Source organism: Psammomys obesus, unplaced genomic scaffold, assembly GCF_907164565.1.
Source record: "Psammomys obesus unplaced genomic scaffold, mPsaObe1.curated_primary_1811, whole genome shotgun sequence".
NCBI lineage: Eukaryota > Metazoa > Chordata > Mammalia > Rodentia > Muridae > Psammomys > Psammomys obesus.
The window spans coordinates 19,003,266-19,026,256 of record NW_026596117.1 but is presented as its reverse complement, the minus strand read 5'-3'; the positions used below and the strand labels follow the sequence as shown (position 1 = coordinate 19,026,256).

The following is a 22,991-nucleotide window of genomic DNA, read 5'->3' as shown; positions in this document are numbered from 1 at the left end:
CACAGAGGGACACGCACATACACACACACACACACACAGGCACACAAACACACACTCTCTCACACACACATACACACTCGCACAGGAAATTTCTTTATTTGGGGCTCATGGTCTGTGCCTAGTATTTGTTTTACTTTTTTCTTCTTCTTCTTCTTTGAGATAGTGTCTTGACAGCTCTCACTGCACTACCACCATATCCTGGGCTGGCCTTAAACTTCTAGCAATTCTCCTGCTTCAACCTGACATGTGGCTAGGATTGTAAGCATGTGTCATTATCTCTGGCTTAGAAGCTAGTGACTGTGAAGCGATGAAGAATCTGAACATAAGTGCAACTTAGTAAAGGTAAAGGTTCTAAAGATCATTTTTTTTCTTGATTTAGTGCAACTGTGTGTGAACGAAGAGACAGCTTGTTGCTGGCATCACGTGGCACAGGCATCTACTTTTGTATCCAGTCACCTGAGCAGCAGCGCTGCTGTTAAGCTGACCCTATACTGGCCAGGTGTGTACCAGGACAAGTGTGTTCCAGAAACCAGGTCAGACCAGAAGGGACCTATAAACTCATGGGCTAATGCACTCGACCTGTGGGTCGAGACCCCTTTGGAGGTCAACTGACCCTTTTATAGGGGTCAAATACTGGATATCCTGCATATCGAATATTTACATTATGATTCGTAACAGTAGCAAAGTTACAGGTATGAAGTAGCATGAGGAACTGGATTAAAGGGTGGCAGCATTAGGAAGGCTGAGAAGCACTGCTCTAGGGTCATCAGGCTGCCCCAGAAAGAGCCATATGGCAGTGACCCTCTAGCCAAAGGCTGAAGGACAGACTGTCCTCTTGATGCCAGCCAGCCCCTCTTGGACCTTGCTCAACCTCCAATTTCTGCTGTTCCTGCTTTTGTGATTGGAGTCGAGCCATTCTCCCATGGCCATGTCTACTCCTGTCTCAGGTCCCTGAAGAGATGAGTTTTCTTCTTGTACTCTAGAATTATTTTTTGCTTAGTGAGCAACTTCAGCGATGGGGTAAGGTCTGTATCCAAGACTTACGAGGCCCTTCCATGGTTGCTTTGAGTTTTCACCTGCAGGGAACCTTCCTAGGGAATACTGGGGGCTCAAGTTCCACAGCTGTTCTTCCTAAACAGTGGGCCTCGGTGGGAACTTCACACACTCTGCTCTTTAGCAGCCCCTACTCATTCTCACTTACTCTCTGGCGAGCCATTCATGATGCTCCGTACCCTAGCTTTCTCTCTTTACACCCTCACCTTCCGGCTGGCATTCTTCACAGCCTGGCTGGTTTCTTTTGCCTTTCTTAGAGTAATGCGTGTGTTTTAGATCTTGCATCAATAGGGGGCAGGTCCTTCCTTGATGCCTTCGATCTAGCCCAGCTTTCTTCAGTCCATAAACCTTTCCCAGTGGAACAGGCTTTGAAAGGAAACCTCTGGCATTTTTTTCCCCCTTAAGTTGTTCCAAGGAAAGAAACCAGCGGGGACCACTGGGCAAGAACTCTCCAGCCACGGTGAGATTACGGCTGGTGTAGGTGATGCTGTCAGGCTAAAGTGTGCAGAAACACTTCACAAACATTTCCAGTCATTATTCCATAAAGTCTGGACTGACTCTTGGCTATGCTCACAGTCTAACACCTAAAGCTACACAATAATTACCTTGTGGCAATTATCGAAGAGAAGCAGAGTCCCAGCTCTGGAAGAACTCATCTTTCTAACCAAATGATTCAGTTTTAAAACCAAAATCATCTCAGCCCCAGGAGAGAGGTGTCTTTTTCTTTCTTCAACACTTCCGTGACATGTGTTGATTAAAAAAAAAAAAAAAAACACGCCTAGTTGTCCTGGAATCTCTTCCGGTTTGGAAGCCAGGTGGACCCAAGCCACCAACTCATGCTCTATGAGAGGCTGTGTGATGGACCGGATGTCAAAAGCTATTGGGGAGGAACGTGCATTGTGTCAGCCTGGACAAGCTCACAGCCCTTCCTACAGACACCGTGCAGAGGTTGGTTTCCTGGTCCATGCCACACCACCCGGGCAACAAGAGGTAGAGCTCCTTTGGCAGCACGAGGCAGTTTTCTGAGGCAATGAGCAGGGTGGTATAAGAGCTGTTTGGCCAGCATCCTCTCTGACCCGGGGGCTGACCCTTTCCCTAATCTAGTGGAACTTTCTGCCACAGCTGAAGGACTTTCTGGCCCTAGCAGTCAGAGAACTGTTTTTTTTTTTTTTTTTTTTTTTTTTTTGTTTGTTTTGTTTTGTTTTTAAAGAGGATCTATATCTCCAGTTTTTTTTTCAAGGTCTTGTTGGTTTGGAATCAAAATTATTTTCTGGGCGCTTTAATTTTTAGCCGTGAGTTTGCTGCTCGGAGTCAAGTCCAAGAATTTGAATGGGTGATTAAATGCACTGTTTTTGCTAGATAATGGTTGGTTTTGATCAAAGTAATAAGGCCCAGTTTCCTGGGTGACTACAAGTATTTCCGAAAGCAATTACAAAAGAGGAGTTGTAAAACACCGAGTGAAAGTCTGCACCACTGAATACACCTCCTGCCAAGGGGGCTACTTTGAAGACTGACGCTAATGTAGATGTGTTAGATCTCATTATTATGAGGGTGTGCCTGAAAGAATGCTTCAGGGAGTCTACCTTCTACAGCAGAATAAATAAATGCCACTCACTCCACACTTAATTATAGGCTGGACTGAAATGAGAAAATAACCAAGCAGAAAAAAAAGCAACTAGTACAACCTGCAGATACTGTAGTAATACCAAAAATCACCGAGTGACTGCAAGGCAGACTGTAAGGCAATCCTCGTGGAAGATCAACCCACTGTCATTCACTTGGAAAACAATGAGAACAGAATGTATGCGTGACTGTATCAAGTAGGTAAGAAAGAACAAAATAATCCATTTAGTGAGATGTGCTTCATAACAACAATGGTAGAAAGGCATAGGTGTGATGAACCTGGCCCAGAGATACTGTTAAAATAACTGACGGGGAAATTCATTAGTTTTACTCATACCTAAACATTCCAAAGTAAGTTTTATTTTTTTTAAAAAAAGAAAAAAATGGTTATTAATATATCTATATGGTTTTTTTAAAAATAATCACACCCAGTTAGACGAGTCAGGGCCAATGCCAGGCCTTTCAATGCATAGGGGGTCGTGTGTGGGCTTCCAAGCTACCTTTCCTCAACTCAGCCAAATGACAGATGTTTTACTTGCTCCTCAACAGCCTTGGTGATTTTGCTGAAATAAATTTCAGCTAGAAAAATACTAAGTGAAACAAGGAGTGGGGATCTTGAAATGCAAAGCTATCGTGTGCTCCAAGAGAAAGACATGTTCTTTTTTTCTTCTTCTTTTTTTATCTTTTTTAATTTTTTATTAATTACAGTTTATTCACTTTGTATCCCCCCATAAGCCCCTCTCTCCTCCCCTCCCAGCTCCACCCTCCCTCCCCCTTCTTCTCGCTTGCCCCTCCCAAGTCACGTTCTTAAAGTTGTAGCTAACATGCCCTTCACACTTAGGCTAAGCCTGGTTTACCTCTCACTCCCACGTCTGCTGCTGCTGCTCCTGGGGAGATTGCTTACAGGCTCCTCTACCTAAGTCCTATCAACTTGAAAATGACCATGTTGGATGTGTGATGTAGGGTGAGAGCCACCAGTACTGGCCTTCTGGTACAGCTCTGCTAATCTTCAGCATATCCTTCTGACGTAAGTGCTTTAGGTGACCACATTCTTCCCATGAGGCCACTCATGCAGCTAGTGACTTGTCTGAAGGACAGATTAGGATCAGAACTTTGGTAGTCAGAGGTCAGACTCCAAATGCATGGCCACTCCACGTGACTCTACGCAGAACCTCAAAAAAACTATATCCTCACCTTTGCCAACCTACAGGTAATTACTTTATAGACAGAGCACCCAGGTCTATAAACAGAGCACCTTTGCCATAAAGGCGACAAGTGTCCTTCTGGGTGTACTTTTAGGTCCAATGGCAATTGAAAATACATAATTTATGAAAAAGCTGGTATAGTCCTTTGAATTCAGATTCTCCCAAGAAGATATTTTATGAAAAAAAAAATCACTTAAGAGCAAGATAAATGACATCTCCTCTTTCCAACGGTGATGGACTCCGAGAAACAACCTCCACCCACAGTATAATGTTCTAAATAATCTGGGTAAATAATGCAACAATTTGGATAAAAACAGAGTGAGGCTAAGAAAACTGATCCATGACTGTGAGAGACATGTGTGAATTAATTCTATGCTACGCAACAGTGTTAAAACGAGTAGAGTCATGTGCTACAGACAAGCAGCATATGAAAAGACACACAGGGGACAAAAAGCAAGAGCGATTTATTTATGACACCTGACCAGAGGTCAAAGAGCATCAACATAAAAACTATAACTACAGAGTCACAGGACTAAATAGGCTTGGGCGGTCAACCAGTAATAAAATGCTCTGGCACACTGAGCGACGTGAAGAGCCATTTAGCCGTGATAGGTGTCAGGATATATGGAACTCTGCGCAATGGGCAATGATGATGCCGCTTGTCATATGAATCAAGCAGCTGCCGCCATCAGTAGCCCTGGGTATTGTGAGGTTTACTGAAAACTCTCATCAAAGCTCCACTTTACTGAGATAAATTTCCAGGTAGGTTGAAAACTTATTTTGTGACCGGACTTCATTGAAAATATAACTTAATCACAGTGGAACTCAGTGGAAATGTAGCTTAATCACAATGTTCATGAAATCCAGATAAATAGAAAAAAAAAAACCCTCAATATTTTAAAAAATCAGCAGCTTTAAAGAAATCATAACTTCTCAATTTTTTTTGCCACCAAATCATACAAATAACAAATTATACTAATTACCCTAGATAAAAATGTAAATATATAGCTGGAAGGATTTTAAAGTAAAATACAACACAACACAACAAGACAAAACCCCAGGGATTTCCCATAGTAGTAAAACTAAACTTGAAATATGCTCTTTAATCAATACTAAATGAATTATAGTGCATTTCTCATTAAGTTGTGAGCAGTAAGGTTCTAGAACACTTGTGCCATTCATTCAAAGGTCTTCACTTTATAGCCTCTGAAAAGACATTAACATAACGAACAATGTAGCAACTTGTACAGCTTGGGCATGGCTATTATCTGGGTTGCAGATCAGGCATATTCGCAGAAGGGGGCAGTGCTGAGCTAAAAAACCATAAGCATGCTTTCTTTAATTGCTGCAGCTGAGGGTTCAAGGAATTTTCCCTACCCAGGCACTTTGTAATTGATCCCTGCAGCCTATAGATAAATAACATAAGGCTCTAGCAATATTTAAAGCTTTAGAATATGCTTATGAAGGTTTTTGATAGAAAAATCAAAGATACTTTGAGTTGAGCATCATCACCCAACACCTGTGAAAATGGCTTCCTGAGGGGCCAGGGAAGCCTGTCTACAAAGCAATACAAGAAAACCTTCCAAAGAGGTGGAAGTACCACAGCAGCTTACCATTCATCAGGCGAGCACCCATAATCCTCAGGTTCAGGGACATGGCTTCAGGAGGAGGGACAGAAAGAGAGGGAAAAATAATCACAGAAAGGCTGGAAACATAAAACCATGAATGAGGGAGGTGCCGAGAGACAGGTTTCTGGAAAGTTCAGAAAATGAATTTTAGTTGGATCTGGAAGAATGGCAGTTAGTACAGTGAGTAGAACATGAGGATTTATGGTAACCAGGTGGATTTACAGAGGTGTCCCGCATCCCGGAACTGACCGATGCGTAGAACTCAAAATTTACTACTGAATGTGCTGAAATTTAAGGCCAGGAGGAAGTCCATCATCTATATTTATAACCATAACAAAGCGTTTTAATGACACAGCCGTGCTAGTCACCTAGGGCACAGTCACACACAAAACAATCTGACGTGCATTTTCCAGGAAGTTCTGGCTGCCTTGACACAGTAACTCCCCAAGAGGTAACGAGAGCGAAAGGTGACTGCAATTGTTTGACTAAATGGAGCCACTGATATTCAAAATGGCCCAGTCATAAAATAATTTTTAATCTTAAAAAAGAAAGTTTCCATCAACGATTTTCTCCATCGAAGCATGGGGAAGAATCCCTCGATCTAACTCACTTCAACTTTCACATGACACCCAACAAACAGGTCAGAGGAGATTTTCCGATTTCTAGGACATTCTTTACATACGACAATTCAGTATTTCCACTTTAAATTCAACTTACTTCACACGGGTAGAATTTAAAATGCAGAGATCATTTTTGATAAGTATATTGAACTGTGGGAAACTCAGAGAATTTATTAACACCCTAAACGCCTCCCTACTCCTTTAACCTAGTCGTGACAAGGTCATCTACCTCCAAAACGTTGTTTCCTCCAGGGCAATATCCTCTCTACTACAGCAACCAGAACAGATGGGATCTCTCAGTCCGCTACTCTTACCTGCCAAAGGTTTGTGTTTATTTTTAAGAGGAGGGACTCACCCTGCCCATGCGGAAAAGGGCCGCAGCACCAAGAACAATGTGATTAACCTGAAGGTTTGGGCCTCCACCTCCTGCACTGTCCGGGGGATTGCCGTAACTGTCCAAGCAACACACACTGCAAGAAGGTCCTGCCAGCTGGCGTCGGCATTGTGCCGCCGCTCACGGTTTCAGACCAGCACTGGACCTCGTGCTTCCGCAGTCCTGAGACTTAACAGTCCCAGAGCACGAGGGCGATGGGGGCCCCCAGCCTGAGTCTGGTGCAGCCTGGGAAGAAGCTAGTACCATCCAGAGGTGGGGCGGGCAGCCGGTGACTTGCTCACATGCATTTCCATGACTGCAGCTTGGCAACGCTGGTGTTGGCCCATGCCAGTGTGGTCATATCTGTCCGGGGAGTTCTTCATTTAAATTTATTCTCAGATCTGGGTTCAAGGATCACTCTGTCAGGAAGCATCCCTTGACCTTCCTCATTACACTATACCCCATGCCATTTGAGGTTCACACCAATTCTTCCTCCATGTTAAGACTACTGTTGCATTATAATTAATTAGGATCTATTTACCCCAGTGAGACTGTGAATGCAGAGTGGGAACCATGTAAACTCGTTTTGACTATTAGGCTTCTCCTACATAACAAAGAGCCACTGGCAGAAGGAGGCACAGCAACATTTATCGTAAGCAAATGAAAGGTCATGGTCAGCCACCAGTCACACGTGCTGGCTGTAATATAGTCCTTGGGGCTACGTGTTTAGTAACTGTGAAGATTTTTCTGGTGAGTCTCTCCTCAGAGTTACAGGGTCAGCTAAACTCCCATCAAACAGACCTAAACAAAATCTGCTATGAAAACTATTCACATACTATAGTCAGTACAGACACAGGTTGTTCTTAAGGATTTTCATTTTAGTGAAAGAGAAAAGGTAAATGATTTAACACTAATCAAATGTCTGGGGACAAAATAAAAACAAAACAACAATAACAAAAAGAGTTGTTAATAGACTTAACAGACTATTTTTCAGCTCCAAAGATAGTATAGACTAAATTGCTGACAAGCACAGGTTATAAGAAAAACTCTTCAATGTAGAAGTTCTTATCTTTTTTGGATACTCAACTGACTGTGATAACACAGGTATCTCCATATGGTAATCTGCTACGTGATACTTTCCTAAATGTTTAACACTGTACTTTCCGGTTTATAGCAAGTTAAATTTATAAATGATATCAGTTTATTTATATTTAATTACAACTTTCCCATAAGAAGACCTAAGGGAAAAAACCCAATAAGTATAAACAGAGGCTTCCTTACTACAAAGTTGATTTCTGTGAAATAGTCATTGCTGGCAACTGTGCATAAATCTTTCAATTTCATTGTCTGCCATGAAATTCAAACAGGCAAAGTTTGAGGCAAGGCTTATATCAAACGAGAGAAGCTTTGTTAAAATTAAATTCTGAAGCATTGGTGTTAAATATTCCATTCCTACAAAATTGATGGATGCAGAGAACTAGCTAAAATTACTCTACTGGGAGACTTGACAATTCTCACCTTCTAGCTGATACAATGTGACAGCACAGACTTCACCTAGAGCCTGAAGAAGGATTAGCTGCATCCTTGTTTGTTGCCACTTCAAGTGCATTACAGTCTTGTCATTTCCTAAGGGTTTAGGTGGGGATAAACATCAGGGTATCTTTTGCAATAATTCCCCATAGTTCACATAGTTGCAGTGGAAAGGGGAACCTATCTATGTTCTTATAAGCCAGGAGTGCGCAGAGGTAAGCCTCCAGTGAGGCGGCTGATTGTGACTGACTCCCCTGCGCGTCAGCCATGAAATCAGACTGGCCCCTGATACAAACGTGTGGTTAGTTAAAGTTAGTGTCTCCAAATCCAATGTCCCTCTACGTTGCTGACGCTCCAGTTGTCCATAAGGATAAGTGAGAGCAGAACTTAATTTAAAAAGGGAGAGGGGTGGATCTGGGAGGAGCTGGATCGGGGTGGAGATGATCAAAATACATTATAAGGAACCATATATACATGTATATATTACATGAATTTATGTATGCATAAAATCACATCAAGGGCTGTGCGGGCTAACACAAATGCACAAAGCTTATGTGATGCTTGCAATTAGCTTAACTAGGGGAAGCATGGCTTTCAGTATCCTTGAAACATGAAGCCATACCTAAACAGGACCCATTTCTATTATTGCTGATCTCTGCAAACAAATCCTGTCCTTATTACTAAACCTGTTAGAGCATCCTATCTTGAAAGGGACCTTAGAGATTATCTGGTTTTCCTCTTTATTGTTCCTCAGAGTTAGCAAAATCTGCAAGGGAATTGTCTAAGGTCACAGGAGGGAATCTAAGACACCTAAGATACCCTATCTCTTCATCTCATTCTTAAGAAATGTTCTCACAAGAACATTCATTTCATTGACCATCTAAACTGACAGGACCCGCACTTTGCTCAAACCCATCCTGACCTCCCTCATTTGCGAATTATAAGTTACCAACAGACAAGGAAAGAGCTCTGCTCTGCACATATGGTCAATTGTGACTAAGACCCTGTTCTGAGCATAAGAAAAACCCATGAAGACAAGTGTTTCCTGTTCCCGTATTAACTGCATGTAGAACGTGAAAGCATTTGCTGTCAAAGAACATGACTATGATTCCCCTTCTCCAGAGACAATTCTGGGGAGGGTAGAGAGGAGGGTGGGCAGCATTTTTTTTTTTTTTTTTTTTTTTTTTGGAGAACTAACAGACTTCAGATAAAGAGGGAAAAAAATGCAAACTGGAAACACCAGTATTCTTTTCAGTTCAACAACCTGTCTTTATGGTGTGGAAAAGCCATCCAACCAGCTGTATCCACAGGTTGAAGTCCTTTTGATCAAACTCTCTCCTGCTCTAAAGAACAAGCATAGTGGTCTCTACTCCTGTTTGCAGACACTGTATGTAGGAATAATAATAAATTTAGTTTCAGATATTTTCAAAATTTAATGCTTCCTTCCCACTGATTTATTGCTTAAACGTAAAGTATGAAGTGGGTACAATCGAGGAGGCCCAAGGCAAGGAAGTGTGATAAAGACTTCAGTATTTACTTGTCTCTCTGAGATAAGGATAATTGCAAATTTCGCTGAGAAAGCTTGAAACATTCAACCAAAAGGAGGGTGTCTCTGAACGCTTTAGGTATGCATTCATACAGTAAGAAATAAACTACATGGATGCCACACCCAATCTGAAAGACTCTTCAATCTGCTCTTCAGATTGAAGATGTCCTTGTCCCTCCCTCCTGCCCATCACCAGGATTTTAGATTGTTCTGTAATGGCTTAGAAGAGACATGATAAAAGACAAAACAAGAGTAACTATTGAGGCAACAGCAGTATCATTTAACTTAAGAACTGACCGAGGCCTCACAGTGGCTTCTTCCCTCATCCATACTGCACCCCGACTTCAGGGCAGAGTGAAGGAATAGAGACCTTCTGCAGCCCTAAACACCGAGAGACCCACCAGCCTGTCCCCACCTATCACATCCCCTAGAGAAAGCAACACCAGCTGTAAAATACACAACTCATCAATCCTGAAGGAAAAAGAACCACTTTCTAGATTAAAACAAAACAAAACAAAACAAAACAAACTCGAACCATCCTTGCACAAGTATATTTCCAGATATACGGAATCAATTCAGCGTGCATTTCACATCCCGAGAAAAGGGAAAACACTTACCCATAGGCCACACCCGCGATGGTGCACTTCTTAAACTGCATCACATTGCACGTCAGGGTCCCAGTTTTGTCAGAAAAAATGTATTTAACCTACAAGCAGGTTTAAAGTCCTCATTAATATTTCAAAAGGCTTTTAAACATCCATCTTGGGGCCTATGCATACCAGGCAAGTGCTCTGCCTATGAGCTATATCTACCCTACTCAGAAATTCTTTTTTATAGAGGAAAGCAAATGTACTTAAATTATACTTTCTTTAAAAGTCAACTTGGCTGTACTGTGGGGGTACAGGGGCTGCTAGACTTGCTTTTGGTACATTCTCTAAGGAACAATTCAGCTCTTTTAGTATTTTAGCAATAAATTATTTTATATGTGGGTATCAATGTATGTTAGAAAAACCAGAGCCATAGAGAAATCTGCTTCAGAATATTCTGAATTTCTACAGAAAGTTTCACTGCTGTTTTCAAACACAGATAGTACTAGGACCTCACCCGCATTTCTCAGTATAACAAGCAGTTCTAGGGTTGGCAATAGCTTGTGCACTTCACTTTAGACACCATCCAAATCGGTAAGAGGCAATTTGGATAGTATCAGTCGAAAAGTGGTGGAGGAGAAAACAAAAATCCCCTTTCCAGCTAGCACCTATAAATGGATTACAATGAAAACATCTGCAGTCGCATGCCACCTAAGAACGCTTTAGTTAACAAAGTCTGCATATATGCTGTGTAGACCACATGATTGTAGCACTCTCCTAGTGAGGTCATAGCTATGAGCACATGGAAAGGCATTTTATGATGCTTACATAATGATGTTATCACCTGACAGTGAACTGCTCAGAACACATCCTTGATAAGTGATGCAAGTGTATATTAATGAAATATGACTGATAAATCCTATTTCTGTTTGACTATTTGACTAATCCACATTCCTAGTTGACTAGACACATACAACTTGAACTTTTCCTTCCTTCGGGATAAAAGTTATGAACAGGTCTACTCCTATTCCTATAACTCAAAACAGTCAATATTTAACAGCTAATCCGATTACCTACTAAGAAGCATACCTAGGCTTGCACTGAACCTCACCTTGAAAGAAAAGTCCGCTTTAGAGTTGGAAGACTCCACTACTAAATATGAAGACCGTATATAAACAAATGCATTCATGTGCCCTATTCAGACAATGGAAAATGAGGAGATACACCTTCATCTGAAGTCACCACAGAAGCAGAAATCACATCAAATCTCACTGCGGAGTCCACCTGTGCCAACAACAGCTTACCTGGCCAAGTTCCTCATTCAGATTAGATGTCCGAGCCATCGCAGCCGTGTCTGTGGGCTCATAATGCATGTCAAGATCCTGCAAAGAAACAAGTGATGTCATTGAATGCAAGGTACTGGTGGACTGGGTGAGCAAAAGAAATCACTTTTTTTTTTCCTTTTACTTTTCACAAGTCACCATGTCACTGCTGAGCTCTGTGTAACTTACTCTAGTTCCTCCCTATCTCTCCGTGATTCAACAAGGCTGTCCTGAAAAGTACCCAGGGTGGGATGGCTCGCTTCAGTTAGAACGGCAGAGTGTGGTAGTGAGAGCTTGTCTGTGGGGTCAGATGGGGTTAAGTTAGGCAATGCACGTGCTCAAGTGCTCCCCAGAGGGATGTGAGGTAGCTATTTAGTGATGTTTGCTGGAAAAGCAGCTGATGTTTTCACATAATTAGCTCTTCAATACCAGGAAAGGTTATTTAAGAGACTACTTTCTGGTCTGGTTGGACTTCCCAGGCTAAGTTTCTCTTACCACAGACACTAGACAGTCTATGTCTCAAAAGTTACAGTTTTATATTTCTTTGTGCTTGCTCTGCATCCAATAGTCATGATCAGACCCCATTATCCAACCCCATTATCTAATCTTTTTTTTTTTTTTTTTTCCGAGACAGGGTTCTTCTGTGTAGCCTTGGCTGTTCTGGACTTGCTTTGTAGACCATGCTGGCCTTGAACTGACAGAGACCCCGCCTGTCTCTACCTGCCTGAGTGCTGGGATCAAAGGCCTGCACCACTGCGCCTGGCTTATCTAACATTTTTCATAGTAGAATATTTTATAAACAAGTCAGGGCTGTAGTTTATTGGGTTTCATATCTCTCCTATCAGGGTTCTGAGCTGATCAGTGTCATCTCTGGATTAGGCTTTGAGTTTTTATGCCATGTTGGGAGACGTTTGGCCAGTGAGTCCTAGAGAAGGCTCACACAAGGATCAATCTGAAAACCAGATGAAATGAAGGCCAGCTAGAGAGGAGGGAGTTTAAGTCAGGAGGGATGGGTCTGACTTAGAACAGGCACCACAGGACAGCTGAAGCTAAACATTTTCAAAGCTACCATTCAGAAATCCACCCTGTGTAACAGGACAACCGGCCAGAACTAGAATGCAGGTAACAGCTACTGATCTCTTCCACACAGGGAGGAAGCTGGCTTGGTGGGACCATCACTAAGTCCCTGCTAGTTAGGAGGGTGGATGAAAAGCAAGAGCTTGCGGGGCTTATTCGGCACTGTCTTTATGCAACTATTTGAAAACAAGTTCTATTCTTTGAAAACCCACATGAAAAATAGGGACTTAACTCACCAATAAAAAGACACAGGCTAACAGAATGGTTACGGCAACAAGACCCAACATTCTGTTGCATCCAAGAAACACACCTATGCAACAAAAATAAACACTACCTCAGAGTAAAGGGCTGGAAAAATGTTTTTCAAGCAAATGGTTCCAGAAAACAAGCTGGAGTAGCCATCCTAATATCTAATAAAATAGACTTTCATCCGAAGTTAATCAAAAAAGATAAGGAGGGCCACTATATTCTCATCAAAGGAAAAATCCAACAAGAGGACATCACAATTTTGAATATCTATGCCCCAAATACAAGAGCACCTACATTCGTAAATGAAACAATATTAAAGCTTAAATCATACATTGATCCTAATACCGTAATAGTGGGAGACTTCAACACCCCACTCTCATCAAGGGACAGATCAACCAGACAGACACCAAATAGGGAAATAAAAGCACTCACAGAATCCCTAAATCAAATGGACCTAATAGACGTCTACAGATCTTTTCACCCAAACTCAAAAGAGTACACCTTCTTTTCAGCACCACATGGAACCTTCTCCAAAATAGACCATATAGTTGGTCACAAAGCAAGCCTCAACAGATACAAAAGGATTGAAATAATCCCTTGTATACTATCTGACCACCATGGACTAAAGCTGGATATCAACAACAACAGAAACAACAAAAAGCCGACTCGCACATGGAAACTGAACAACTTACTACTCAATGACAGCTGGGTCAAGGAAGAGATAAAGAAAGAAATTAAAGACTTTCTAGAATTCAATGAAAATGAAGGCGCAACATACCCAAATTTATGGGACACATTGAAAGCAGTGCTCAGAGGAAAATTTATAGCACTAAGTGCCTACAAGAAGAAATCCGTAACATCACATACAAACAACTTAATGGCCCAACTGAAAAACCTAGAAAAAAAAGAAGCAGATACACCCAAGAGGAGCAGAAGGCTGGAAATAATCAAAGTAAGGGCAGAAATCAATCAATTAGAAACAAATAAAATTATCCAAAGAATCAATGAAACAAAAAGCTGGTTCTTTGAGAAAATCAACAAGATAGACAAACCCTTAGCCAAACTAACTAAAAAGCAGAGAGAAACCATACAAATCAGCAAAATCAGAAAGGAAAATGGGGACATAACTACAGACACTGAGGAAATCCAAACGATTATTAGGTCATACTACAAAAGCCTATATGGCACAAAATTTGAAAATCTAAATGAAATGGATAACTTTCTTGACAGATTCCATCTACCAAAATTAAGTCAAGATCAGGTAGAAAGACTGAATAGCCCTATATCTCCCAAGGAAATTGAAGCAGTCATTAACAGTCTCCCCTCCAAAAAAAGCCCTGGACCAGATGGCTTCAGCGCAGAATTCTACAAGACCTTCAAAGAAGTACTAACACCAATTCTCCTCAAACTATTCCACAAAATAGAAATAGAAGGAACACTACCAAACTCATTCTATGAAGCTGTAGTCACGTTGATACCTAAACCACACAAAGATCCAACAAAAAAAGAGAACTTCAGACCTATCTCTCTTATGAACATTGATGCAAAAATACTCAATAAAATACTTGCAAACCGAATCCAAGAACACATCAAAGATATCATCCACCATGACCAAGTAGGCTTCATCCCAGGAATGCAAGGGTGGTTCAACATACGGAAATCCATCAATGTAATCCACCACATAAACAAAATGAAGGAGAAAAACCACATGATCATCTCCTTAGATGCTGAAAAAGCATTTGACAAAGTCCAACACCCATTCATGTTTAAAGTCTTGGAGAGATCAGGGATACAAGGCACATACTTAAACATAGTAAAGGCAATATACAGCAAGCCTATAGCCAACATCAAACTCAATGGAGAGAAACTTAAATCAATCCCACTGAAATCAGGGACAAGACAAGGCTGCCCACTCTCTCCATATCTCTTTAACATTGTACTTGAAGTCCTAGCCAGAGCAATAAGACAACTAAAGGAGATCAAGGGGATACAAATCGGAAAGGAAGAGGTCAAAGTGTCACTATTTGCAAATGATATGACAGTATACATGAGCGACCCCAAAGATTCAACCAGAGAACTTCTTCAGCTGATAAACACCTTCAGCAAAGTGGCAGGATACAAAATCAACTCAAAAAAATCAGAAGCCCTCTTGTATACCAAAGACAAAAAGGCTGAGAAAGAAATTAGGGAAACAACACCCCTCACAATAGCCACTAATAACATAAAGTACCTTGATGTGACTCTAACCAAGCAAGTGAAAGACCTGTTTGAGAAAAACTTCAAGTCTTTGAAGAAAGAAATTGAAGAAGATCTCAGAAGATGGAAAGATCTCCCATGCTCATGGATTGGTAGGATTAACATTGTGAAAATGGCCATCCTGCCAAAAGCAATCTACAGATTCAATGCAATTCCCATCAAAATACCAACTCAATTCTTTACAGACCTTGAAAAAATGATTCTCAGCTTCATATGGAGAAACAAAACACCCAGAATCTCCAAAACGATCCTGTACAACAACAGATCATCTGGAGGTATCTCCATTCCCGATCTCAAGCTGTACTACAGGGCAACAGTAATAAAAACTGCATGGTATTGGCATAGAAACAGAAAGGAGGATCAATGGAATCGCATAGAAGACCCAGAAATAAACCCACACACCTATGAATACTCAATATTTGACAAAGAAGCCAAATCCATTCAATGGAAAAAAGACAGCATCTTCAACAAATGGTGCTGGACCAACTGGATGTCTACATGCAGAAAAATGAAAATAGATCCATATTTATCACCCTGCACAAAACTAAAGTCCAAGTGGATCAAGGACCTCAACATAAAACCAGATACTCTAAATCAGTTGGAAAAAAAGTGGGAAACAGCCTAGAACTCATTGGCACAGGAGACAACTTCCTGAACAGAACACCAACAGCACAGGCTCTAAGAGCAACAATCAATAAATGGGACCTCATGAAACTGAAAAGCTTCTGTAAAGCAAAAGACACTGTCATCAAAACAAATAGACAGCCTACAGATTGGGAAAGAATCTTCACCAACCCTTTATCTGACAGAGGGCTAATATCCAGTATATATAAAGAACTAAAGAAGCAGAAAAGCAACAAACCAAGTAATCCACTTAAAAAATGGGGAACAGAGCTAAACAGAGAATTCTCGAAAGAGGAACATCGAATGGCAGAGAAACACTTAAAGAAATGCTCAACCTCATTAGCCATTAGGGAAATGCAAATCAAAACGACCCTGAGATTTCACCTTACACCCATCAGAATGGCCAAGATGAAAAACTCAAGTGATAGCACATGCTGGAGAGGTTGTGGAGAAAAGGGAACCCTCCTCCATTGCTGGTGGGAATGTAAACTGGTTCAACCACTTTGGAAGTCAATCTGGCGCTTTCTCAGACAACTAGGAGTAGTTGTACCTCAAGACCCAGCTATATCACTCCTAGGTATATACCCAAAATTTGCTCAAGTACACAACAAGGACATTTGTTCAACCATGTTCGTAGCAGCTTTATTTGTAATAGCCAGAACTTGGAAACAACCCAGATGTCCATCAACGGAGGAATGGATACAGAAATTGTGGTATTTTTACACAATGGAATACTACTCAGCAATCAAAAAGGAGGAAATCATGAAATTTGCAGGCAAGTGGTGGGATCTAGAAAAGATCATTCTGAGTGAAGTATCCCAGAAGGAGAAAGACAAACTTGGTATATACTCGCTTATATAGACCTACAAGATATGATAAACATAATGAAATCTACACACCTAAAGAAGATAATCAAGAAAGTGGACACAGGCGAAGGTGATTAATCCTCATTTAGAAAGACAAATGGGATGTGCATTGAACTTATGACAGGAGTCTACCACAAAAGGCATCTGAAAGACTCTACCTAGCAGTGTTTCAAAGCAGACACTAAGACTCATAACCAAACCCTCGGCAGAGTGCAGGGAATCATATGAAAGAAGGGAAGTTAGTATGATATGGAAAGGATAGGAGCTCTACAAGGACCAAACATATCTGGGCACAGGGTCTTTTCTGAGACTGACACTCAACCAAGGACCATCTATGGATATAACCTAGAACTTCTGCTCGGATGTGGCCCGTGGTAGCTCAGTAACCAAGTAGTTTTCCAAAGTAAGGGGAACATGGACTATTTCTAACAGGATCTCAAGGGCAGGCTCTTTGACCCCCCCCCCCCCAGGGGAGGAGCAGTCTGTTAGGCCACAGAGGAGGACTTTGCAGCCAGCCCTGAAGATACCTGATAAAACAGGGTCAGATGAAAGGGGAGGAGGTCCTCCCCTAACAGTAGACTTGGAAAGGGGCAGGGAGGAGACCAGGGAGGGAGTGTGGGGTTGGGGAGGGAATGAGGGAGCGGAATACAGCTGGGACACAGAGTTAACAAAATGTAACTAAAAAGAAAAAAATAATAAAAATAAAAAAAAATAAAAAAAAAAAGAAAAATAGGGACTTGAGTGGCCATCTGATGGCTGCAGTGCATTTGCCTTCTTATATCTGGGAGTGAGAGCCCTTCGTTAAGAGAAGGCTCAATTCTTCAGTACACCGTCCTTGTGTGATATAAACCATGCCTGCCGCTCATTTCAGATTCCTAAATTACACTGATTTTTTACCAAAGATAAGAGAGAGGCTGACATTTTAGCAAGATCAGTCACCATGAGAAGATAATGAACGGCTGCAAAAGTATCTTTGATTACATTTTTCAAACCCCAGTATTGTTCATGTCAAAAAGCTTTAAGATGAGTTTGGAAGAAAAAGTAAAATAAAAATGTCTCAAAAAAAAAATTCAACTTTTTGGCATATCACACCAGATGGTATAATTTACATGAGTTCATTAATTTTAACTAAGATATAAACAAAAGAACAAAACAATATTTGATGAAGAAAATATAGCAAGCAGATGTTTAATACATCTCTCAAATATAAAAATCATCAATATAATAATTCAAAAGGAAAACCATGTACACTGAGGTTGTTTACGGTATTAAAAATGAACTAGATGAATGGACAAATTCCCCAGGCAGAAGCATGCTCGATTGCTTAGAAAATTCTTCGCTGTGTAAACAGGCTCTTGAGCTGCACAAATACTGAGAGATTCAGGTAAAATACCTGGTCATCTTAGTGCTAGTGACCAGAAATTAAGTTCCGAGAAGCTGAGAGACTAGGCAAAGGTGCGAATGTGGTTAATGATACCACTAGAGCCACAAGAGGGCTATTTCAATTCCAAATGCACCATCTTCTTCCTCTACAGCCACTGTGTGTCCCCAAACAGGTTTCCTGAACTACAGACCGCTTTTCCTCGGGATGTCTGGTGTATCAGTTTGCATGATTCTGAGGTGACCATGTTAAAATTATATTAGTCTTAAGAAATACCGTTACATAGTCAATTAAAACAACATATAATTAAGACTTTACAATTTTTTTAACGTCCTCAGATCAAAAGACTCCATCAGAGTAAATTTTTAAAAAGAGAAAATACATACTTAGGAAGATAATGTGTAATACAAATTCGTATTTACCCAATTTATGAAGTATGCCTGGGTAAATTTCACCACTTCCAATGTAACCAACAAGCTGATGGGAATGAGATTGTTGAAAAGGATAATGAAAGTCAAGAAGTTCAGTCCGAAATTACTAGCGCCACCATCTGTCGGGGGAAGAGGAGAACTTCATTTACAATTTCATATCTGCAATGAGAAAACCTGAGCACAATAAGAACTTCCTGAATTATACAGCAAATCTAGACACACTGAGGAAGACTTTGCCGGTAACACATCTTGATTCTCAAATACCTCCTTCAGTGTAGAACTGTACTTCAGTCACCCTTTCTTCTAAGGCCCCACATCAGGGATCCAACCAACTCTAGGCTGGAAACATTCTGTCTCTACTGAGTATGTTTAGGCTTACTATTCCTTACATAACATTACAGCACATTAATCCTATCAAGATCTCCACAGTGCTACCAAAAATTGAGAGAAACCAGGCATGGTGGCGCCTGCCTTTAATTCCGGAACTAGGGAGGCAGAAGCAGGTGATCCCTGAGCTGGAGGCCCAGCCTGGTCTACAGAGTGCATTTCAGGACAGACAGGACTACTAAGAGAAACCCTGTCTTGGGGGTTGGAGAGTAAAAAAAAAAGTGCTATCATTATTGGTGTTGTACACTGCGTTCCAGTCAGGAAGTTCAGAGAGGCTAGGAGGGTTGAAAGTTTGTAAACACACATCGCCATTTGGGCGGAACCCTTGTATGTGAATTCTTGAAAGCATTTTCCAACTAAAGCACGGTTTCAAGGGAAACACAATAGCAACTAGAACAATCCAAAAGTTTTTTTTTTAATTTTTCCAGTAATGGGCTCTGGGCGACCTTGTTCATACACACACACACACATACTGGTAAGCACTACACTGAGTTGTATCCTTAGTTACAGGAGCATTTTTCATCTGTAGGTTAAATTATCCTAAGTGAATTAACTTCTTCCTCCTTGATAAGGAAAATAAAACAAGGAAGCCTACCATACTGTAAGGAATATATACAAATTGATCGCAGTAATAACATGTTTTTCATCCTGAAATAACAAATCAATGACTATAGAAACTTGGAATAGTTGCAAAGCTAAATAAATGTAATAAAAAAGTTAAGTAAATACAATAAAATAAGCTTTAAAATCTGTTTTTTTTCCCCCCTGTAAGATTGTACTAGAATCTGTTTTCACACTTTAGGGAAATTAAGTATTTACTGGCTAAGTATTCATCACAAGGAAATGCTAACTCACTTCCTAGAAATACCCAGAGGGGAGACATTAATATGAGAACAGCAGGAGAATACAAGCTCCAGACGGAAGCGATTTAAAACTACTCTCCCCAAGACAAGATGAGCATGTATATAAAACTGTAATTGAGTTCAAAGAAAAGCAAGCAAGAAAGAAAGGAGAAAAGCAAGAGTACGTTCTGAACATTTTAAAAGCATATAATCTATGTTTTCATAATAGATTAATACCCATAATTTCCTCCACACAGAATCTCCTTGCAAGAGTTGAACTATCACATTATATATATTATAGAGGCTTTTTTAAAAATTGTGTATCATGTTAATGGTTGTATTTATAAAGCATTTTATACTGCCATGGAATGGAGGGACATAAAAGTATTTTGAAGTTCTGAGAACCTAGGTCTTACTTGCTTTTCCTAGAGATCTGTTGAAAACTGAAGACAAGCCCCCCAGTTACCTTAGCCACAAGTTTCCTTTTCAGAAACAACGGGACGTTTGGCAAAATAAATGAAGATTGATGGTGAAGCAAATGCTCACTTAAATGAAAGGGGGAAACAATAAGGAAGTCAGCACTTCGCTGCTCACAGTGTAAATGGAGGTACCAGTCTTTCCCGGAATGCCTTCGATTCCAAATGGCTGCGCCCACAGAACAGACAAGAGACATGGCGATTAGGATGCAGAATAAGATCAGAATTTGCACATTCGTAATCCGTTCCACATTGGAGAGTTTGAGTGGTGGACTTGTGGAATTCTGCAAAACAAATAGAACAAGTCGTCGAGCGGTAAAAAGTGTACATGTACAATTTAGTATCGTGTACTTAGTATTTGGTGAGGGAGACAAAGTCACAACTCAGTACCTGAGGCTGACAACTGTCCCAAACACATAACAAGTATAACAAGGTGCCTGTGGATGGCACCTCTTATTCTTAAGCCCACTACACCACACGTACACGTTTCCAGGTTGTTAAAACAATGAGAAAAAGAGAGGGGTTGGTAACATTTATTTTGCAGATTGTGTCAGGCAGGGTAGGAGGTACCTGCTACTTAAGCAAACAAGGTCTTTCTTTTCACAGCATCTACTTACTTCCTTTGCTTAGGAAAGAGGAAAAGGGAAAGGCCTACGGTCCTGAAAACATCTCAGTGTCTAAAGGATTTAACATCTAAAGGTGCCATTCAGAACTGCTTTACCGCACAGAGCCATAATTCAAGCTGTACCATCCAGAATCAATAACAAAGAACCAGGTGCAGCAGCAGGCTGGCTTAGGAGGCAGAGGCGGCAGGACGGTGAAGCCAGCCTGACCGCTGCAGCTGAAGACAAGGAGGGCACCTCTGCTCTACCCGATGGTGAGTCAGTATTTATGCCAGATCTGTGCTAACTAAGCATCCACAGGGCAGAAAAGAAAATCCCTCGTAACCAATATAAATGAAGAATGATGGCATTGAGGGCGCGGTCAGGGAAGGAACATTACCAGCCATCCCACTTGTCAATGACAGCATCTTCATGCCTGCATGACACACAGGGACAGTGGTCCTGACAGTAGAACTCCAATTAGTGTTCCAGGGTGAGTTTCCTCTGTTTGTCACACTACTGGACGCAGACTGCTTTACAGTGTACAGGGGAGGAGAGTAGACGGCAAGGGCAGCCTTGTACAGAAATGCCACGAAGAAATGGCTGCTTAGTTTATACTTGTCTTCATGGGAAAAAAAAATTAATTTAAAGTTTGACCATCTCATTAAAATAAAATCACGAGACAAATATTTTGATGCAGAGGCTGTCACACAGGCAACTTGAAGTGAGCACTAGTAGTTGGAAAATGTCATGGCTAAACACACACCATATATATCAGTTGATGGGTGGGGGGAGGTTCTCAGTGTTTCCATGTGCAGAGAGCTCTTCTCACAGGGAAGGACTTTCAAGGTCTCGTTCACTTACTTCCCAATATGGGTGTGTGGTGTAAGGCTAGGCAATGTCTGATGGCTCTCTGCTGGGTTTGGGACAAGCACTCCGAGAGCGATGAATCACGTATTCCCTAAAGACTTAGTCTCGAAAGGTCTCATAGGTAAAAAGTCCCACCTGCATCAGTTTGGTGTCATGTCCGGTGTAGACAACTATCCCATGAACCCACTGGGTATTTCTTAACTGAGCACCACGAAGAAGGATCTGGTCTGCTCCCAGGGGAACAGTGCTAGAACAGAGCATGTTGGCATTAGAGATGCCATCACCCAAAATGGCCAAGAAATGCACAGTCATTATACAGTTATCAAAGCCTCCAGTATTTTTGGAAAGGAATTATTTTTTCCCCCACCAACAATGAGAATTTTCAAATATAACTGTTGGGAAGAAATTGGTTTTTTCCTTAATACTGTACTGGGTACTGGTCCCTTTTATTTATTTTTTCCCTTTTCTCCCTTTGGACTACAAGTATCCCCCATATGTTCCAATGACAAAGCTCCAACCCCCAATATGACTACATTTGTAGCTACATCTTTGCCAGGCTATTAGTTTTAGGTGAGTTGAAGCCCTCTGATGTTCTCCGTGTCCTGAAAAGACACATGAGAGCTTACTTTGTCAAATAAAAAGACATAGAACATTTTTGGCAGATGCAAAGATGGCCTTTGTGGTGATTTGAATAGGAATGGTCCCGATAGACTGATGTGTTTGAGGGCTTGGTCTATAGGGAGTGGCCTATAATAGGAGGTCTGGCCTTATTGGAAGAAGTGTGTCACTGTGGAGATGGGCTTTGAGGTCTCACAAGCTCAACCCAGGCCTAACGTGGCAGTCTTTACTTCTGCTGCCTGTGGATCAAGATGGAGAACCCTCATCTCCATCTTTAGCACCATGTCTGCCTGCACAGTGCCATGCTTCTCACCATGACAAGAATGGACTAAACCTCTGAAACTGTAAACCAGCCACAGTTAAATGGTTTTCTTTATAAGAGTTGCTATGGTCATGGTCTCTCTTCACAGCAATAAAAACCAAACTAAGACAGCATTCCTCAGAATCCAGTCCTTTGTTTCCATGAACCAAATGCTAAGAAAAACACACATTTATATTGGTGAAATTAACTATCTAAGTTCTATCACTGAGCAAACTAATATACTATCTCAACTAGCATTCCGTTTTTGGGCGTTCAGTGGCTAATCTTCACATATGATTCCTTCTGAGTTAATAAGGTGATTTTTTTTAAAATTTTATTTTATGTGCATTAGTATGAAAGTGTTAGATCCTTTGGAACTGGAATTACAGACAATTGTGAGCTGCCATGTGAGTGCTGGGAATTGAACCAAGTTTTGAAGTGGCTTATATATCTGTCCCTCCCCCTACACCTTCTCAACACACACACACACACACACACACACACACACACACACACACACACAC

At 41.1% G+C, this 22,991-nt stretch overlaps 1 protein-coding gene across 2 annotated transcripts in view; it reads right to left on the bottom strand.

Moving 5' to 3' along the window:
* The window catches only part of Atp8a1 (ATPase phospholipid transporting 8A1), a 221,120-nt gene that overhangs the window by 127,172 nt on the left and 70,957 nt on the right, over positions 1-22,991 (bottom strand). The window contains exons 10-15 of one of the 2 annotated variants that reach the window (XM_055629410.1): positions 21,684-21,795; positions 20,195-20,360; positions 18,363-18,490; positions 11,470-11,547; positions 10,196-10,284; positions 5,495-5,539 (exon numbers count right to left, since the gene is read on the bottom strand). In XM_055629410.1, coding sequence (XP_055485385.1) covers positions 5,495-5,539; positions 10,196-10,284; positions 11,470-11,547; positions 18,363-18,490; positions 20,195-20,360; positions 21,684-21,795 — 618 coding nt within the window. The remainder of the gene's footprint in view (positions 1-5,494; positions 5,540-10,195; positions 10,285-11,469; positions 11,548-18,362; positions 18,491-20,194; positions 20,361-21,683; positions 21,796-22,991) is intronic. The other variant, XM_055629411.1, reaches the window with a different exon arrangement.